The following is a 19774-nucleotide window of genomic DNA, read 5'->3' as shown; positions in this document are numbered from 1 at the left end:
ATCGAATGCTTTTCATTCGATCGAATGCTTACAATCGTTCGAACGAATGGAAATCGTTCGATTTTTAGCGGTCGAAGGAATTCGAATGGTCGAATGGTCGAACGATTTGTATTCAAATCGAACGCGAACTCAAAATGCGAACGTCGCGCGACGTTCGCGAACATTCGGCGGACGCGAACGGTCGAAGTTCGCGCGAACAAGTTCGCCGGCGAACAGTTCGCTACATCCCTAGTGGAAGGTAATAAAAGATGTTTTCTCCCAGGGATTCCTATGATATAATGATAAATACCAGCTGATGCCGGTTTTTCGGAATGTGTATTTTCCTGATAGTAACAAAGGAATCTTTACATTTAATAACCATAAAAAAAAAATCAAAATGCAGAATCTTGCTTTGAAAGACAAAAGAGTCTTTGCTGAAGGCAATTCCAATAAAATCTCCCAGACAGATGGGGGTGTAAACAGGTTTATGAGTTATTTAATCAAAATGTATTACCAGGCTGAGGATTTCAGCTTGTGTAAAGACGGAGCATTAGCAGCAGAAGGAGCCCTCAGGCAAATCATAATAACAGATAGGAAAAAGAGCTCAGATCCAGCATCGTTATGATAATATCTCTAGCAATTTATCAATATCATTGGAGTTGGCCAAAAGCAGTTACATATATTGGCAGTTACCCCTATTCATGTTTCTTTTTTACTCCCTTGTGCTCTTACTTCTACTATTCCTGGTTGCTCTGTGATTGGACCATGACAACGTTACTAAAACCAAAGAATAAGCCCCAATAGAGCAGGGGTTCCCAAACAGGGGGTCAGAGCAATGGGTAAGGGGTTAGTTATAAGATTTCCCTCTCCTACATTGTACTGGAAGCCTAATTTAAGACTTTATTATGGCGAGAATTTGGATGAACACTCATTTTTCGCCCTAGATTATTGATGAGCGAAAGAGTTTTGCCGCAACAATGACGGTCATAGACTCCAATGATGCACCGCATCACACAAAAAAATGTGATGCCCATAGACTTCAATGCATTTTGGCACATTTTTTTTAGTTTTTGGTGAAGCAAAATTCTCCCGTCGTTACCATAGATATTCACAAAGCTATGGCTCAAAAAACAAAACCTTCTTATCTTGAAATGTTTCACGTGGTTATTGTGGTTATTAGTGATGGGTGAATAAATTCGACTGCTGCAAATTTTCAGCAAATTTCAGCATTTCGCCTCTGGCAAATAAATTCGCTAAACTCACTGGCGAATTTCAAAAAATTTTGGACGCACCCCTGAAAAGTCGCTTGTGTCAAAATCGCCACAAGTTAACGCTATTCGGACGCCCATTGACTTTAATGCCGGCGTCAAAATTGACGTGAGCTGCAGTGGTCGGGTACCCGGGGGTTACCCGCAAAAAGAGCAGGCACCCTGTAGAATATGGGGGGGGATTTTCAGGTGTGGAAATTGGTTCCACGCAGGACTCTCTGGACAAGCGTCTAATATTGACGTGGGTGTCAATTTTCAAGTTTTTTTTGCTAATCTTTCACCCTTTCTCGAATTCCTCAGGAAATTCGGGAAATTTTCGGCAAATCGAAAAGGGAGAAATTCGCCCATCGCTAGTGGTTATAAGCCAAAGGGGTCCTAAACAAATGTTGGAACTCAAAGGAGGCTCCCACTGACCCCACTGCATCACGGTCTAATATTCAGAAAGGAGCATGTGTGATAAAGTATTAAATTAAGTTCAACACAAATGGAGATATGGATTCCCCAAAAGAAAGACCAATGCTGCACATCCCCACCTACTGTATCTGTATGCTAATGGCCATAATAATTACAATGGCCTCTATACAGGTATCTGTTATCCAGAATGCTCAGGGCCTGGGGTTTTCCTGAAAACTGATATTTCCATAATTTGGATCACCATACTTTGTCTACTAAAAATAATTTAAACATTAAATAAACCCAATAGGATTGTGCTGCCTCCAATAAGGGTATGGGGGGACATGAGGTAGCAGCCCCAGTGGGCCCCGGGACCCCCAGTCCAAAGCTGTTTTCAAGGCTACTTAGATACTGGAATTAACCCCAGTAGACCCTGTCTATCAAGCAACCAATCCATACCTCCCAACTGTCCTGTTTTTAGAGGGACAGTCTCTCTTTTAACAGCTCAACCCGCAGCCCCTCGTTTGTACTGGAAAGTCCCATTTTTCTCTGCACTGAACAGCTAGAAAAAGAAACAATGTTTCTGACTTAATTGGCTTTTAGCAGAGAGCCCAGAACAGCCAAAGCAGCAGATAAGATACTTTTGTAACAATTTCAAGATAAGCAAATAACTAATTGTAACAATATAAGATAACAGATCCCTTGGGAAAAGTTAGACTCACAACTAGGGATGGGCGAATTTGACCCGTTTCGTTTCGCCAAAAATTTGCCGCAGGCGAAATGTCGCAGACGCCCATTAAAGTCTATGGGTGTCAAAAAATTTTTGTCGCGCGGCATTGTTTTGACGTGCGTCTTTTTTTTTTTTTGCCGCTGCAGCCATACAAGTCTATGGGCGTCATTTTTTCGGCAAAACGAGGCGAAAAAATTCGCCCATCCCTACTCAAAACTTAAAGGACAATTCACCTGCATTAGCAAAACTGTAATAACTGAAAAAAAAACCACAGAAATATGTTTCATAACCTGACAAATTTAGTAAAATGAACATGGTAATTAGGGGGTGTGGCCAAATAAATGGGCATGGTCCAAAAAATTTTTCCATGCTACGCTCGGTAACTTTTTTGTCCTTTATTTTTTTTCCAAAATGTTGGGAGGTATGACCAATCTCCTTGACTAGCACTTATTGGCCAGTTGGACACAAAAAGCCAGGATTAAGTAGATGAGAATCTCACCTTATTTTGGAATTATTAATTGCTTCCCTACCTTATAAAGCACAGCATGGCATGACAATGCCTAGTTAACCACAATTATCACCAGTATAAGCATGGATACCAAGACAAAACTGAGACTTGGAAAAGAGAAAGAAAATACGAACACAAGAGAAAATGAAGAGAGAAGGGACGATAGTGAAAGTAACATCATAAAAGGAGAAAACATTATAGAACGTGGTGTTGGTGTTATCCCAACGAATATGGTAAATGTAATAAACATCAGAGGGGAAGATTAATGTTAAAAAAAAACACCAGTTAACGGCAATATAATCCTACTGCCAACTTTACATATTTGATTATTCATTCATGGAACACGTTAATTGCTCTACGCAGGAAAGGAAGTCATTATTCCCTATAATCATGTAAAATCATTTGCATAGTAATTTTCATAACAAGTCAACCAACCCAAATTACCAACAAATGTCTTTTGTGTCGCTCTTTTTGCCCTCCCCTTTTCTTGCTTTTCTGTTCTTGGCGCACTTTCGACTCCTCTTGATTTCTGGTGCCAAGTCGTTTAAAAATAAAAAAAAAGGTCACGGCGAGTTTCTTAAATGTAGACAAAACTACTAACAAATGATCCAATATAAAAGCCATTCAGTTGTTGAGCCAGACTCGCTCTAAGCTGTTTGCAATAATAACCTGCTCTCGGTTTTTTCTAAGATCAGCAACTAAATGATGGAGTTGAGCCGGATAGTGTACTGAGACCTACACTGGCTCGAAAAGTGAGTCGGGATTCACTAATCCTGTGTCTCACAGACAAAAGAAATTAGAGAAGAATTTTCAGGAGCTACGGGCTTTACATACAGAGAAATAAGGAGAACCCAGAGGAAACCTGTTCAAGCATGGGAAGAACATACAAAGTCCTTGTAAATAGTGCCCTGGGTTGCTTCAAACCTAGGACCTCAGTGCTACAAGGCTAACCAATGCACCGTCATTCTGCCCATAAATCCAATCCAATATGAGTGCAACCAGCTTTCTTCACTCTGTAGATATCAATAAGCAGGTTATTTGGGTCTGAAGAACATCTGGAGAACCCAGAGGACAACTGTTCAAATACAGGGATCACATACAAACTCCTTATAGATAATGCCCTTGCTTACATCAAACATTGGACCCCAGGACTGCAAGCCTAACCATTGTATTGTATCGTTCTGCCCATAAATCCAGCCCAATATGAGTGGAGCCAGCTTACTCCACTCCATAGATATCAAAAAGCAGGTTATTTTGGTCCGGAGAACATCTGGAGAACCCAGAGGAGAACTGTTCAAGCACAGGGATGACATTCAAACTCCTTAAAGATAGTGCCCTAGCTTACATCAAACCTCGGACCCCAGAACTGCAAGGCTAACCATTGCGCCTGTTTCGTTTTGATCACAAATACAGTCCAATATGAATGGAGCTGGCTTACTCCACTCAATGGATATGAATTAGCAGGTTATTTGGGCTGTCTACAGCAGAAGTCTAGGTCATTAAGGGACAGGCACATCATGGAAATGCACTATGCTACTTGCATTCTGTACCCGCCTGCAAAACTAAAAGTGTTGCCATCAGCACAAGGCCACCCAATGCCTTCTTATATTAATGGGCCAAGCAAAATGCTCCAGCAAACCCCCACCTGTGACACCACTGCAAGACACTATTATCTACCCTAAGCAGGTGGGAAGGTAACCTTCAACACTTGATGGAAACGTGGTCTAGGATAGTGTGGTGTGGGTTATACAGGTTTGTTCTAGTGCTACAACTTTCAAGGACACGCAACAACCCTCCCTGCCCAGTCCTCCTGCATTCCTCCTCTGGCTGGTTGTTGTCTTTCATTTACACACTTGAGTCTACCTTACCCTTCAAGAGATGTCAGCAATCAGGTAGATCAGGTTGGGAGAGAACAGGGTTGTACGCCCCCACATTACTAGTCTAGGTACCTACAGCATCCAGTCAGAGGTCTCCTTACATTATTCTAACTACTATAGACCAAGTACTAATTGGCTGAGGGTTCTTAGACTGATTTTGCTATTTACCACCTATTTTTTGTCCTTGAAATGGACTCTACAAGTTGAATGAGGTGGGATGGGGAGGACATAGCTATAAAACAAACCATGTTTTATTTGTTTATACATAAAATACATAGAAAGCCGCCTGATCTAATGTCCATTAACAATAAGCAAATCCCATTCTCAGGGCAACCTCAATTCCATTTAATTTCAGGCATTACCGTTGGCTTTGAAGAGAAGACTGCCAGATTATGATTTCCCCTAAGAGATCTATTGATTCGTTCAAGCAGCAATAGAAATTGCAAATAACTAAAACACGCCGGGAATATAAAAACGACAGAACTCACAATAGGACACAAACAAATTCCAGCAAACTGAAAGGAAACTAACAGGCAGCAATGATAGAGCTAATTTGTATGAAAGAAAGAATGTGCCATGGTTCCCTTCCCAAAAGATATCAGGGGAAAGGAAAGCCGCCTTTAAATGAAAGGCTACATCAATCTTTGATCAGAGAATCATAATCACTTGTGACAATACCCAGAACAGTTCTTCCTAGTGCCACCAAAATCCATTGTACTTTCCAAGTATAAATGAGGGGTCAGAAACATACCAGGACCTTGGTGCTCTACATTCTACTCTCAATAACATGTGACTAAAGGAGGCCAACACCAGTTGACATTGGAGTTACCCTCATGACACCTGGTTGGCTAATATCCAATCTAACCAATCCTCTATTTGCTAAGCTATCGGAAAATGATAGGGAGCTGCAGCCCTTCCCACTTACAAATCTTAGCAACAATCCATAGCAACCACTCAGAGATTTGCTTTCATTTTTATACCTTCAATAGACAGGTCAATGCTCATTGCTTGATTGGTTCCTATGGGTTACTGCACTGGGGTAAATATACCCAGTGTTGATTGGTGAGCCCAGAAGAGACACTAAAACCATGGTACATGTGTTCATAGAGAATGACTGCAATGTAATGGCACCATTTGCAGTAAGGCTGAAACTGCCCAAATGAACCAACAAGGTCACCTTAACTGCCGCTACATTAGACGAGTGGTACAAGTATATCAGGTGTTTATTGGTCTCTTTAGACAAATGTCGGTTGCCATTTACAATGTACAGAATATAAGACTGGAGATATAGACACGTATTGGACTGGAGATCTCAAAATTGTCCTGTTGGACTTAACAGGCCAACATTCAAACAGAAAGCTGAGCAGTTATGTATAAATATTACATGCAATAAAAATGAAAAAGTTGGCACTGGTAAGAGAAATGTCTAAGACTCACCCTTGCAGAGCTTTCTCACCAAACCAGTCTCCCTTTCCTAAAGTGCGAAGAAATATTGAATCCTCACCAGGAGTTTCTTCTCGGGTGACATTGACCTGCAAGAAGCAATGAAACAGATTTCATATATTTGTGTTCATGCCACCAATGGAGCCAATAAAAGACACATTCGTTTGGGATAGAGGAAGAGAAACTATAATACAGATACCCAAATAACAATGATACCCCCAAGAACAAAGGCAAAATCTTATCCTGCCCATACAGCTACCTTTAGATATGATTATGTGCTAAGCCCTTAGTCAGATAAGTCCTCAGAAGTTAAAATACTTATAGTGTGTTTTTTGGCCTTCTAGAACATTTCTTGGTTTCAATGGTTCCATCTGTAATTTCCATATCCAACCAATATTTGAAACTGCTTTACCAGACTAGAGGAAAAGAACTTTCATTTGATGCAACGTAGGTGGTTCTTCACAGTGAGGACAATGAGGTTGGGGAATGCACTGCCGGGTGATGTTGTGATGCTGATTCTGTTAATGCAATTAGGAGGCGCTTGGGTGGTTTCTTGGAGAAGCTTAAAGGGATCCTGTCATTGGAAAACATGTTTTTTTTCAAAGCACATCAGTTAATAGTGCTACTCCAACAGAATTCTGCACTGAAATCCATTTCTCAAAAGAGCAAACAGATTTTTTTATATTCAATTTTGAAATCTGACATGGGGCTAGACATTTTGTCAATTTCCCAGCTGCCCCCAGTCATGTGACTTGTGCCTGCACTTTAGGAGAGAAATGCTTTCTGGCAGGCTGCTGTTTTTCCTTCTCAATGTAACTGAATGTGTCTCAGTGGGACATGGGTTTTTACTATTGAGTGTTGTTCTTAGATCTACCAGGCAGCTGTTATCTTGTGTTAGGGAGCTGTTATCTGGTTACCTTCCCATTGTTCTTTTGTTTGGCTGCTGGGGGGGAAAGGGAGGGGGATGATATCACTCCAACTTGCAGTACAGCAGTAAAGAGTGATTGAAGTTTATCAGAGCACAAGTCACATGACTTGGGGCAGCTGGGAAATTGACAATATGTCTAGCCCCATGTCAGATTTCAAAATTGAATATAAAAAAATCAGTTTGCTCTTTTGAGAAATGGATTTCAGTGCAGAATTCTGCTGGAGCAGCACTACTAACTGGGGCATTTTGAGAAAAAAATTTTTTCCCATGACAGTATCCCTTTAATATCCAAGGCTATTGTGATACTTAAATCTACAGCTAGGGGCAAATATACTTACGGTCGAATATCGAGGGTTAATTAACCCTCGATATTCGACTGCCGAATGGAAATCCTTTAGACTTCGAATATCGAAGTCGAAGGATTTACCGTAATTTGTTCGAAGGATTTTAATCCATCGATCGAACGATTTTTATTCGACCAAAAAAAGATTGCAAAGCCTATGGGGACCTTCCCCATAGGCTAACATTGACTTCGGTAGGTTTTAGGTGGTGCACTAAGGGGTCGAAGTTTTTTTTAAAGAGACAGTACTTCGACTATCGAATGGTCGAATAGTCGAACGATTTTTAGTTCGAAACGTTCGATTCGAAGTCGAAGGTCGAAGTAGCAAATTGGATGGTTGAAGTAGCCAAAAAAACCACGTTTTTTTTATTCTATTCCTTCACTCGATCTAAGTAAATGGGCCCCCTAGTATATATAGTTTATGTGAGTGTATGGTGGGGTTGGTGTGAGTATCTTTATGTATGGATGCTGGGTTTCATTTGGAGGAGTTAAACTTGATGGACTTTGGTCTTTTTTCAACCCAACTTAACTATGTAATTATTCTTCCTAGAAACTTCCTTAATTTCTATGGAGACTCTGTTTATTGCAAGTAGAAAGCACACCATTTGCACTACCACCAAGCTCTAGCTTCATAGGGTTGGTGACAGATTAGACTAGTTTATTTCTTGCATTAATATTTCTATTAGTTATTTTTCTTTTGAGATCCTCTCTTATTCATCTTGAAATCTGTCACTCAAACCATGGTCACTGGGACAATATATATACAAGTATTCAAGAGCAAAGTATACCTAGTAGCTAAACTACATTCCTAGATACCCATCTATTTTCCCATTCTCTCCATGTAGTTGTTCTTTTAATTGAAACATTAAAGGTCAAACATGATTGGCACTGCATTCCCTGAGTACATTATTATTATTATTTTTATGTTGCTTTGTGAAGCTTACCTTCCCTTTGCTGATGATGAAGAAAGTGTCCCCTCGAGCCCCTTGCCTGATTATGTACTCTCCGTTTTCATAGTGAGTCTGCACAAAAAAAAAAAGAGAAAAAGTAAAATGAAGAAAGCTGGAATGGTCTCATTATGATGTCTTGACTGGCAGCCTGGAGTCTCTCGCAGGAAACCTTATAAACCGTAGCACTTTATCCAGACTTGGCATGTGCCACGGGATGCACAAATTCATCAGCTGAATGAGCTTATGGAGGGTAAATACCATTAAACTATCTTAAAGTCTATGAGCCCAAGGCAGAGGTACATTCTGGCTGAAATGTATTGAATAAGCTCTTAGTTTAGAGACAAAGTATAGACATTAGTGTGCTGCTCTCCTTCAGGGTGGAAAAGGAAGTAAATAAAAGGTAAACTCGGAGTGGACTTTTCTTTCACCCATCGGTTGTTCTCTAGACCTGACAAAAATGAAGGTTCTAAGAGATAACAATGAATGCAAGAAACTCAAGTTTTGCACTAAGGGAAATGTATACCCTACTTGTAAGCAGGGTTTATCACCTCTTATAAAAAGCTTTAGATGTGTCCCTCTTATGGTAATAAGTTTGTATTGTCCTAAAGGTTCCCAAAGGAACCAGAGATAGAGGGTAGCATTTTAGTTTGGAAGGCTACCAAAAGTCCTATATATTATTATACATGGATCCAAGGGCATGTGCCTTGGATGAAATTGACACTGGAGCATAGACTATGTATGGGGGATGTGCCAAGGGCAGTAGCAAGGATAGGTCAGATCAATAGTTGCTTTCCATTGGAGAACTTAATATTTTTGTTGTACCAAGGTTATCAACATGGTGGACAATGGACCTCTGGACTGGTGAGTTTGGGTTCATTTAAATAGTTCAAGTGTTATGTCTTTTATTCCTATGACCCCCCACACTAAAGTCCTGTGGACACCCAAACAGAAAGGGGATCCTCTAAGTCATTCAGTAGCAGGTCCATGAGTAGCTGTATGCCTTCCATTGGTAGTTGAATTAGAGCATAAAGAGATTAAGCAAAGGTTAAGGTCTTTCTTGGAAAAGATCTTTCGATTTCAATACATGTGTGTAGAGCTGAATTGTCAGATACACAGGTAGATAGAAACAATAGAATTCTACCTGTATCTGACAAATCAGCACTAACAATGGCCGATGTTGGGGTTCCTTCAAAGGCACCCAATCAAAATTTTCCATCCAGCCCGATCGAAGAGCCGACCGATATCCAAGTCTTCTGCTGATATCGGTCGGCTCTTTTCCCACCATACACGCACGAATATCGTACGAAAATGTGTTTCGTACGATATTATCTGTGCGTCTATGGCCACCTTTACTCTAAAAACTGGTCAACCAAGCGGGAAGTTAACATTCTTTAAAATCACAAATTCATGGGGGGAAACAAAATACATTAAAGTGGACCCGTCACCCAGACATAAAAAGCTGTATAAGAAAAGTCCTTTTCAAATTAAACATGAAATCCAATTTCTATTTTTTATTAAAGCATTCATAGCTGTTGTAAACTCTTTTAAAAATCTCAGCTGTCAATCAAATATTGTCTGCCCCTCCTCTATGCCTTAGGCAATTACTTTCACTATCCATTCAGCACTTCCTACATGTCACTGCTCTCCCCACATTCCCCCAATTCTCTTCACCATTTAATTGTGTAACCAGGACATGGGGATGGACATCAGGTCCCACATTCTGGTGCACAAACAAGATTCTGAGATGATACAAGACTTGCCTTAATAACAGTGTCCACAAAATGGCTCCAGCCTGCTTGTTATAAGTATGAATTCCCAGACTGATGGGAAACAAGATTCAAATAATTTATACAGTGTAATTAAAGTTAATTTTGCTTGACTAACGTGATAAAATAGGATTTGGAATCATTTTTTTGGGTGACGGGTCCCCTTAAAGCCTTGCATCTTCCCTGTGATTTTAAAGAAGGCTGAATAAAGATTGATGAATGATATGAAGTATATGAGCAGGAGTTTGAATAGTTTTACTCTGAAGCCAGAAGGAGATTCGAGGGATCCGCGACATGGTGGTGAGCAACTCCTCTGTTATTTGCTTTTCAGTGTTCTACCATTAGAGTTGCCAAAAGGCAACTCTAAAATCATAGTAGCTGGGCAACTAATTTAACCCTATTAGCTGATACTTATTCGGTGAGGAACAAGAGATTTGAAGAAGTTCACTGAGTATAGTGGCCCTTTAGGACTGTACATTAAGACATTGGGCTGGAAAAAACAATGATGAACAATAGCCAAAAATGTGCTACTTTATCACTTCTCCTGAGCCCCCATATCAGTTCCTACATACGAGCCTATACAGCAGCCACACAGGGCTAATACTCTTTTCTAGGGTCTTTTTGTTTTTTTTATATCAGAAATAAACTGCATTAACCTTTTCTCTGCTAGAACCTCCTCTTTACAGCACATTAGTCACTCGTATTTCAACAGGTCGAACCTTTGATAAAATCCATAGACCACGGCACAGGGGCGTAATCGGCTAATTTCCTACTAATGGCCTCATTTTATGGTTATCGCTGCTATTGAGCAAAATGTTTTCTGCTGGTTTACACAATCGATCTGTTTACGGCGCTCTGAGAAGCCGAGGCCAGGCTGTGACTGCACTTGATGTACAGCGATAAATAAAGAAGTAAAAAATATATCAAACATAGAGAAAGTGGCACTCACAGGACTTACAAAAATAGAACATTTATTACAAAAAACTAAAGTTTCGTCTGTAACCCCAGCCTTTCTCAGTTTTTTGTAATACATTTTCTATTTTTGTAAGTCCTGTGAGTGCTATTTTCTCTATGTTTGATTGATCAAATTGCAACAGAGTGAGCTCCCAGGCAAGAATTTACCGATTTACGAGAGTGCTGGTGATTACAACAGGGTCTATATATATATATATATATATATATATATATATATATATATATATATATATATATAGACTACATTATTACTATGTATTATGTAAAAAGTATTTCCTTTTTCTGTGTAATAATAAAACAGTAGCTTGTACTTATTCGCTCTCTCGTCATATCACGTCTAGACTACTGTAACTCTCTTTTAATTGGCCTTCCCCTCCAGAGACTGTCACCTCTCCAGTCCATAATGAACACTGCTGGGAGGCTCCTACACCTCAGCAACTGCTCCTCCTCTGCCTCGCCATTCCTTCAATCCCTGCACTGGCTTCCACTACCTTTCAGAATAAAATTCAAATTAATGACTCTGACATTCAAAGCACTTCATAACTCTGCCCCACCCTACATCTCTGAACTCATCTCTATATACTCACCCAACCACTTACTATGCTCCTCTACTGACCTGCTCCTCAACTCTTCTCTCATTACCGCCTCACATGCTCGCATTCAAGACTTTGCAAGGGCTGCACCCCTCCTCTGGAACTCTCTCCCACGGTCTGTCCAACTTTACCCCAACCTTTCTGCTTTCAAAAGATGTTTCTAAATGCACTTATTTAGAGAAGCCTACCCTCACTCTGCTTAACTATCAAATACAATACCACATACAATACCATATCTCTCAACCACTTCATTCTGATCTTGCCCTCTCCCACGCCATGTGTCTTATTCCCTTCCCTTTAGATTGTAAGCTCTTATGCACAGGGCATAGATTACTATGATGTGATCAAAACGTTGGAATTTCTTTTGTTTGTCTATTAAAATCAGTTACTCTAACTGAGCCTGTTGAGTGCAGTATTTGTTTGCTATTTTGTTTTTTCTACATGCAACTGATTTTTATGTCTGGACAAAAAACAATTATGTTTCATTAAAAAAAAAGGGCAAATGTCCAGAACTAAAAGACTTGAAGAATGAAGCCCAGGCACCAATAGAGCTTACAATCTAATTGGGTTTACTAAATAGACACAAATGGTAGTGTAGCCCAACAGAATGGCTGAGGAGAGTAGGTTAAAGGGGACATGTATCCACTCATACACATGGGAAGAAATTCAGATATAGAAAGAATCATCTATTTCCTCATGCTGCATATTTAAGGCAATATAAATCAAGGCAAATACTGTTCTCCTGTCATCCGCCTGTACATAATAAAAACTGTATAACTGTATCTACACCTTCATGTTTTTAGAGTAGGTGCAGAACCTAATGTGACTTGGGAGAGGGAATTTAAAGGCAGAATAATAATTAAGTTAATTCGGTAAAATGATCTCTGTGCTCCAAGGTTCTAAGCTCTGTATAAAATCACTTTCCTCCCAAGACCAAATCAGAGAGAAAAATGCAGAAATCCCAATCGAGGTCGATGTTGCGGCAGAATTTATGCTGATCTCTCCCAGGTAATTTGTGAAATGAGCTGTAAGAACATGCGGAATGGAATCCTAAAGAGTCGCATTAAGCCAGGGGCAATGGCAGGCAACAGCCGGAATCACAGCACCCACATTGGATGTGCTTTATACTGTATGCAGGGCACAGAGGGGGTCCATCACCTATATTCTGAAAAACAAACTAAATAATCCATACAGGCCATTCTGTGCTTGCCAGAGATGAATAATAGCATTTCAGTGGATTGTTAGCGTTACAGTAATAGTTCAATTTCACAAAAAGAATTGGGGTTCATTTATTAATAGAGGGGCACAAGGGGTATTTTGCCCACTGTCATACAGAGACAGGTCACTCACGTATAGATCATTACACTCAAAATATAGAGCAAAGACCTGCACCTTTCTCATGAATGCTGGGGGTGGCATGCTCACTAGTGATGGGCGAATAAATGGCGCAAATTTGCTGCGAAAAAAATTTGAAAACCGTTGCACATCAACACTATTCTGACGCTTATTGACTTTAACGCTGGCGTCAAAATTGACGCGAGCATCAAAATTTGCAGGAATTGATGCAGGAGTCAAAATTGAAGCGGGCGTCAAGATTCGTGTTTTTTGCAAATTTTCGGCTTTTTGTGAATTTCGCGGGAAATATGTGAATTTTTCGGCGAAGCGAAACAGACCCCAGACCCCACCCCGGCTGCAAGCCATCTAGCCCCCGTCCAATGCTATCCCTTTCACCCTCCACCTTATTTCTGCTTCTGGGGCAGCGCAAAAGATTTTCAAGAGGGGAGTAGGTCTGGGCCCACAGGGGTTTTTTTCCCAGTGTCCAGCCCACCCAATTTAAACCTTCCATAGGCAGGGTCGGACTGGGGGGCCAAGGCCTACTGGGACTACTGCCCCCCCCTCTGCACTGGCAATGTGCCTCACCCCTGTGCTCATGCGCGCGGTGCCACGTTTGTGCGTATGTGCACAGGGTCGCATTCGTGCGAATGCACGCGGCACGGTTCTACGCATGCACACACACAGTGCGCACAAATATTTTTATTTCAGCAAACTACGACAAAGTGGGCAGCGGCATTAAGAAGAAGATGCGGGTGCGGACCTGGGCTAGCGGGGCCCACAAGAGTCAAGGGCCCATCGTGTTTTTTCCCGGTGCCCTGCCGGCCCAGTCCATAGGGAGCACAGATAGGTGCAAGGTGCTAGGGGGCCTATACTTGCATCTGAGAACAATACATTCAGTACCTTGTGCTGGAATTTTAATCCAGCACCAAGTGCACCTTTGAGAAAATCCCACAGCTTTATATGGTTTAGGATCTGTTATCCAGAAAGCTCTGAATTGTGGCAAGGCCGTCTCCCATAGACTCCATTACATCCAAAATAATTCAACTCAACTCGCTGCACCTTATCGAACACTTGCTTTCTGATAAACATATCCTTAATATATCGAACGAATATATTGCTTCGAGGTTAACATGTACATATAAGAAATAACATTTATCCCCTCAAATCTTGGGAAGTAAAAATGTTCCGATCTCCGTTCATCTAACGCTATCCCTCGCTCCCAATAAACATCAAACACAAACATTTTTACTTTCTTGACGTTCGCGTGCCCAACGGTTCCACAAGTTGAGCAAAAGTTTTGGTCGCTGCCCAAGCAAAACAGCAGCAGAGCCAAGTACAAATTGCACAGCAGAGAACAAATACTTGTGATATTGTATATAAATAAACGTAATTCCCCCCGCACATTCCATCACTAACACACACACATTCCATCATCATAAATCAGAACGAATATGTCCATGTTTTTTCCCTGATCTTTCATCAGGATGAGTCAGCTGGAAGCAATACATTCTTAATGTTCAGTTTTGTTTCCCCCAAAGTAAATTTTTAAGTAGTGATGGGCGAATTAACGAAATTCCTGTGAAATTTGGCAAAACGGTGAAAAATTAGCGAAATGGCACCGGCGTCTCGTTTTTGATGCCGGCGTCCGTTTTTGATGCCGGCGCCTGTCTTTTGATGCAGACGCCTGTTTTTTTTACGCCAGCGCCTGTTTTTTTGCAAAAAAATTTTTCACTAATTTTTTTGCCGGCGGCAAATCGTGCAAATTCACCGTGAGTTCACGCCTGGTGAATAAATTCGCCCATCACTATTTTTAAGTTCAGTCCACATAAAATTTATGTGAATTGCGGCGAAACATGAACACAAAAATTGTGAGTGTTGAGCAGTCTGATAAGTTTGCTGGGGGACTCGATTTTTAAAATTCACTACAAACTTAGACTGCTCACAGTGTAGGAAGGGAATTATTTACAGGTGTATGGTAGTGGGCTGGGGATTAAAAGCTCCCTGCTTTATCACTAGCGCTCCTAGGTAAGGGTAGGACTACACTACACTACACTGCACTTTTCTGTGCGATCCGACGCGCTGCGCAAAAAAGCAGGCGTCAAATCCGATACAACGGAAATAAGGTAAGTGAATACATTGTCGGATGAAGTTGCAGCGTTGATCCAACGAGACACCACTGTCGGATGCAGACGCAGTATGCGCCCTTGTAGTCCTACCCTTAAGGGTAAGTGCACTATGGTCTTACTACTACTGGTTGCTGGGGGACTTGATTTTAAATGAACTACAAACTTACAATGCTCACAGATAGTGTAGGGATCACATGCAACGAGGGGCCTTGATGTGGCACCTGAGCTTACATTTTTTGGCCAAAGTGTGGTACTAACACCTCATTTTTTGTAATAATTATTTTTCAGGGCAAACCGTGCGCTGGCAATTTTTTTTCTTTCTTATTGTGATACACTTTCCTTGTCTGGGAGAGAGGTAGTCACAGAGATAGAATGGGCCAAGTGGGGGGCAGGGTGCAGAAAACAGGTCCGATCAACTGTGTTTTCTGCACTTTGTGGTTGCACCATAATCAACCTGAACCCAGCCCAACATACTACAATTACTTATATACTATGTGACAGAGTGTTTGGAAAACACCACTACCTTGCAGGAAAGTACATGGAAAATAATACATTTAAACTGCAAGATAGGTGTTGCAGAGGGATACTCGGCTCAGGTAGGGTTAATATTCCCTCTCCGCCAGGTAATTAAGTGGCAGCTGAGAGAGGATCTACCTGGCAATGTAAAAGGGCTGTGTGAGCACAACTCAGGGGTCTCCAGGGAAGTGAGGGGCTGTGAGAGACAGAGCTGGGCAGAAGGAGAGTTCCAGAGGTTGGAGCCTAAATCCCTTGTGGGAAAAGAAAGAGGAAAGGACTGGCAGAGACTAGTGAGTCTGAGTCCCAGGAGGGGAAGGCCAGCAGGGCTGAGTGTGAAGCCCAAATACTTCAAGGTGCAAGAGGGTGAGAGATTCCCTTGATGGTGAGCGACCAGAGGGGGGAAAACCCTGAATGTATTTGCTAAACTGTACCCTGCATGTTCTACAGTGAAGTTGAACTGTAACCTGAACATTTTTCTGTTGCCTTTTTGTTGGGAATGTCCAGTGCTTAATAAAGCTGTGTTTTTGTCCTAAACTTTGGTGTCCCTGTCTCTAAGCTCCAAAATCCTACGCTACCTGCCTACCAAACGCTAATTCCCCCAAAAAGTGCATGTGGAGGCCAGTGGCATGTCACAACCTGCACCAACCCGCTCTGGAACTGGAATGAACATACATAAATGCAGGAGCGGGGGTTGAGCATGTAAAAAGGTTGCCACCTGGTCAGCCAAATTGGGTCTTGTATTATAAATCATGATGAAGCTTATATTACATTGTCAGTTTTGTGATCGTTCCCCTTTAATGACAAGCAAACTAGGAGCATATCAGGGGACATCCACCCAGGGTAGGACATGGAAAAAAACCTGGTGGGCCCAGACAGGCCTGGACTGGCAATCTGTGGGTTCTGGCAAATGCCAGAGGGGCTGCTGTATGGTTCCATAGAAAGTTACCATATAGTGGGCTGGTAGGAGGCTGTTTGGGCCTCTGTACTTGGAATGGCAGGGCCTATTTTGACTCCCAGTCCAGGCCTGGGCCCAGACCAGATCCCCACCTGCCTTCTGGTATCGCTCCCCACCTGCCCATCCTCCCACAATCGCGGCAAAAGTGGTCCGACCCCGCACCCACCCCCTGCCCCCTCTCCCTTTTATCCGCAGTACTCTATAAAGAGAACAGAGCAACCCTTACATTCAATTGGGGCAAAAAACATTTCAATATGAGCTTCTTTTTTAGCACTTTGCCCCATCTCTGTAAACAAGCTCTAAAGTGTCTAAAATAAGAGTCAGCACCAAAGGCACAGGGACAAACAAGGAAAAATATAAAAGTGTAACATTGTTTAGTAAATAACACCCCGTATTGTGCTCTGTGGAGGTTATTAAAGAAGAAGGAAAGTCATTTAGCACTAGGGTGTGCCAAATGTTAGGCACCCCAAGTGATTGCATTGACTTACCTGAAACCCTGGGTCAGTGCTCCTATCAGCAGAAAACTGCACCGGCCGGGGTTATACCAGTGAGCACCACGGAGCCATCCTCTTCCATCTTCTTCTTTCTTCAAATATACCGGAGCAGACGCACGCGCAGTAGAACGAAATAGGCGACTTTTTAGTTAAAGTCTTCACTCTACCGCGCATTTGCAGTCGCGTAAAGAAACAGGAAGCCGGAAGAGGATGGTGCTCATTGGTTTAACCCCGGGAAACGCATGCACAGCGGTACTTGTTATTTTGCCATTTCTCCATTCTCGATTTACTCATCATCGGGTATTGTTGTGCTAGGGTGTAATGTCCTCTCCTTTGGCCTTTTTACTGCCGACTTATCTACACTTCTTATTTAAGTATCTATTTGAATAATATTATTATTACCTATAAAAAATAGTTGAATATGAGTTTGAACCATATGCCTGTAAGGCGAGTGACATCACAGGAGAGCGCCCCATCGACGAACACAAGAGACGCTACAAGGCGATTTGTATTGAATCCAATTGCGTGTTCTGGAAATGTGCCAAAGGGGAGCTTGAATGGAACGTTCACATAGATATGTTTCATATCATGGGCACCATGTGACTGTATTTTAATATTTTAAAAGTAGTTTTACACTATTGCTGCTGCAAATCATCCTACAGCCAATCCCAGAAGGGGAGCTGCGTCTCAAGATAAGTTTCTATGTGCAAGCTGTAGAACAGAACGTCGGTGAGTACCGACCTTTATAAAAACAAGATGACATATATGAAAGTTAACCTTTCTTCTATCTGATGGTGGTATTGCAACTGGAAGGGGATTAACACATATGTATGTGGTGCACTTAATAATCTTCAGAGAGCCTAATACGGGGTGTTAGGGTACCTCTACGCGGCCAACCTGGATGCATTTCCGTCGGATCTGATGCTGGGCGACAAAACGACGCAACGCGACTGTCGGGTGCAAACGCTGCACGCTGCGTCTGCATCCGACAGTCGTGTCGTGTCGGACGAATGCTGCAACACCATGCGACTTTTGTATTAATTATCTTGTTTCCCGTCGCATCCGACTTGACGTGGGCGTTTTGTCGCCCATCGTCGGATCCAACGGAAACGCATCCAAGTCGGCCGTGTAGTCCTACCCTTACATACTAAACAATATCACCCTTTATATTTTTCCTTATTTGTCCCTGTGCCTTTGGCTCTGGGCTGGTTCTTATTTTAGACATTGGGATTCGGACTTGAAGGGATACAAGTGTGAGCCGGACAAGGAGTGTGATTTTATTCAGACCTTGGAACTTTCTTTAAAGCTCTAAGTGTGCCTAACCAAGGCAAGCAAGCATTAATCCCAAATGAGATTTTTCTGCATACATTTCATATTATCATTTTCCTCTTCTGAACTTCCCATAAACCCCTTTTCAACATCTGGCGGCCTTGAACCCGTGCCCTCCTGGAGCGACAGTTAGGCTTTGTGTCGAGCGGCACTTTAGCACCAGATGTCCCACCGAGTCGGTAAGTGAGGTCAGTTTCCACTCTCAAATATTTGTCTTTGCCCTGACCCGGGTCTCCCGTTTGTGTCTCGTTAATCTTGTAAGCACATAAGCGGCGTATTCATAGCAGAGGATCTAAAGGGATAGAAATGCCATTCTGGGATCGCCAGGTATTAGTCAACTGAGCCCCGACCCAAAATATACAGAAGAATCTCTGAAACCTTCAGCTGAAGGAGAATGTTATTTTAGCTGCGATTCATTCGTTTCAAAGGCAATCATATAATATTTACATTATTTATATCTTTAATTTTATGTTTCAATTTAAAAGCAGCGCAGCTAGCATCACGAGGCACAGAGCATTATTCATAAATGGAATGCCCTGGCCCATAGAGCTTGTGCTCAATATTGGGGCTTGGCATAAGAAGAGTAATGATACCATGTGTGCATCAAGGGGCTCTTGCATTAATTCTGAGACATTTGGTTTTTCATTGCTCCATGTTAATCTCACCAAAAAACTGTACATAACACAATCTTTCAAAAATAAATACATTAAATGATGACATCATACATACACAGCGAGTGGGGCTGTGACATCATCTGATCATTGCAAGTGAACCTGTGACATATTAAATGCACTTTGTGGTAGTGATGCTCAGGCCTCCCTGCAATCTGGGGGTGGGAAGATCTTGGGTTGATCAGTTACCCATCCATAGGGTTGTGAGCAGTTCTAATTCCATTATGAGTCTCCATTGTCATGACCCCTGAGCTCAGCTCTGTCTGACACTTGCAAGTTACTTTCTTTTAAACTTGCGCCTGCCTCTCCCCCTCTAATGACATGGTTGGGTCTGGAGCAGGTGTAGAAGGCATGTTGGCAGAGAAGGAAGTGCTGGGTTCTAGTTGGGTGTAGGCGAGTATAAATGATTGACCCGTACATCAATACTATGTGAAATGCATGTGCCAGTTGTGTCTCTAGGCGAATACATGGTGTGGGTCAAAATCTGACCAGCAAGTAAATGAGGTCCAGCCTTGTAATATATGGTCACATAGGTACTCAGTGCTGTGTCAATAGGTACTCAGTGCTGCCATTATAAACTCAGCCCAAAGTGGGCTTA

General features: G+C 41.9%; 1 protein-coding gene across 2 annotated transcripts in view; it reads right to left on the bottom strand.

Moving 5' to 3' along the window:
* The window catches only part of prkg1.S (protein kinase cGMP-dependent 1 S homeolog), a 415118-nt gene that overhangs the window by 68456 nt on the left and 326888 nt on the right, over nucleotides 1–19774 (bottom strand). For both annotated transcript variants that reach the window (XM_018227316.2, XM_018227315.2), the window contains exons 6-7: nucleotides 8411–8488; nucleotides 6193–6287 (exon numbers count right to left, since the gene is read on the bottom strand). In XM_018227316.2, coding sequence (XP_018082805.1) covers nucleotides 6193–6287; nucleotides 8411–8488 — 173 coding nt within the window. The remainder of the gene's footprint in view (nucleotides 1–6192; nucleotides 6288–8410; nucleotides 8489–19774) is intronic.

Source organism: Xenopus laevis, chromosome 7S, assembly GCF_017654675.1.
Source record: "Xenopus laevis strain J_2021 chromosome 7S, Xenopus_laevis_v10.1, whole genome shotgun sequence".
NCBI lineage: Eukaryota > Metazoa > Chordata > Amphibia > Anura > Pipidae > Xenopus > Xenopus laevis.
The sequence above is the reverse complement of the archived record's forward strand: the minus strand, read 5'-3'. Positions and strand labels throughout refer to the sequence as shown.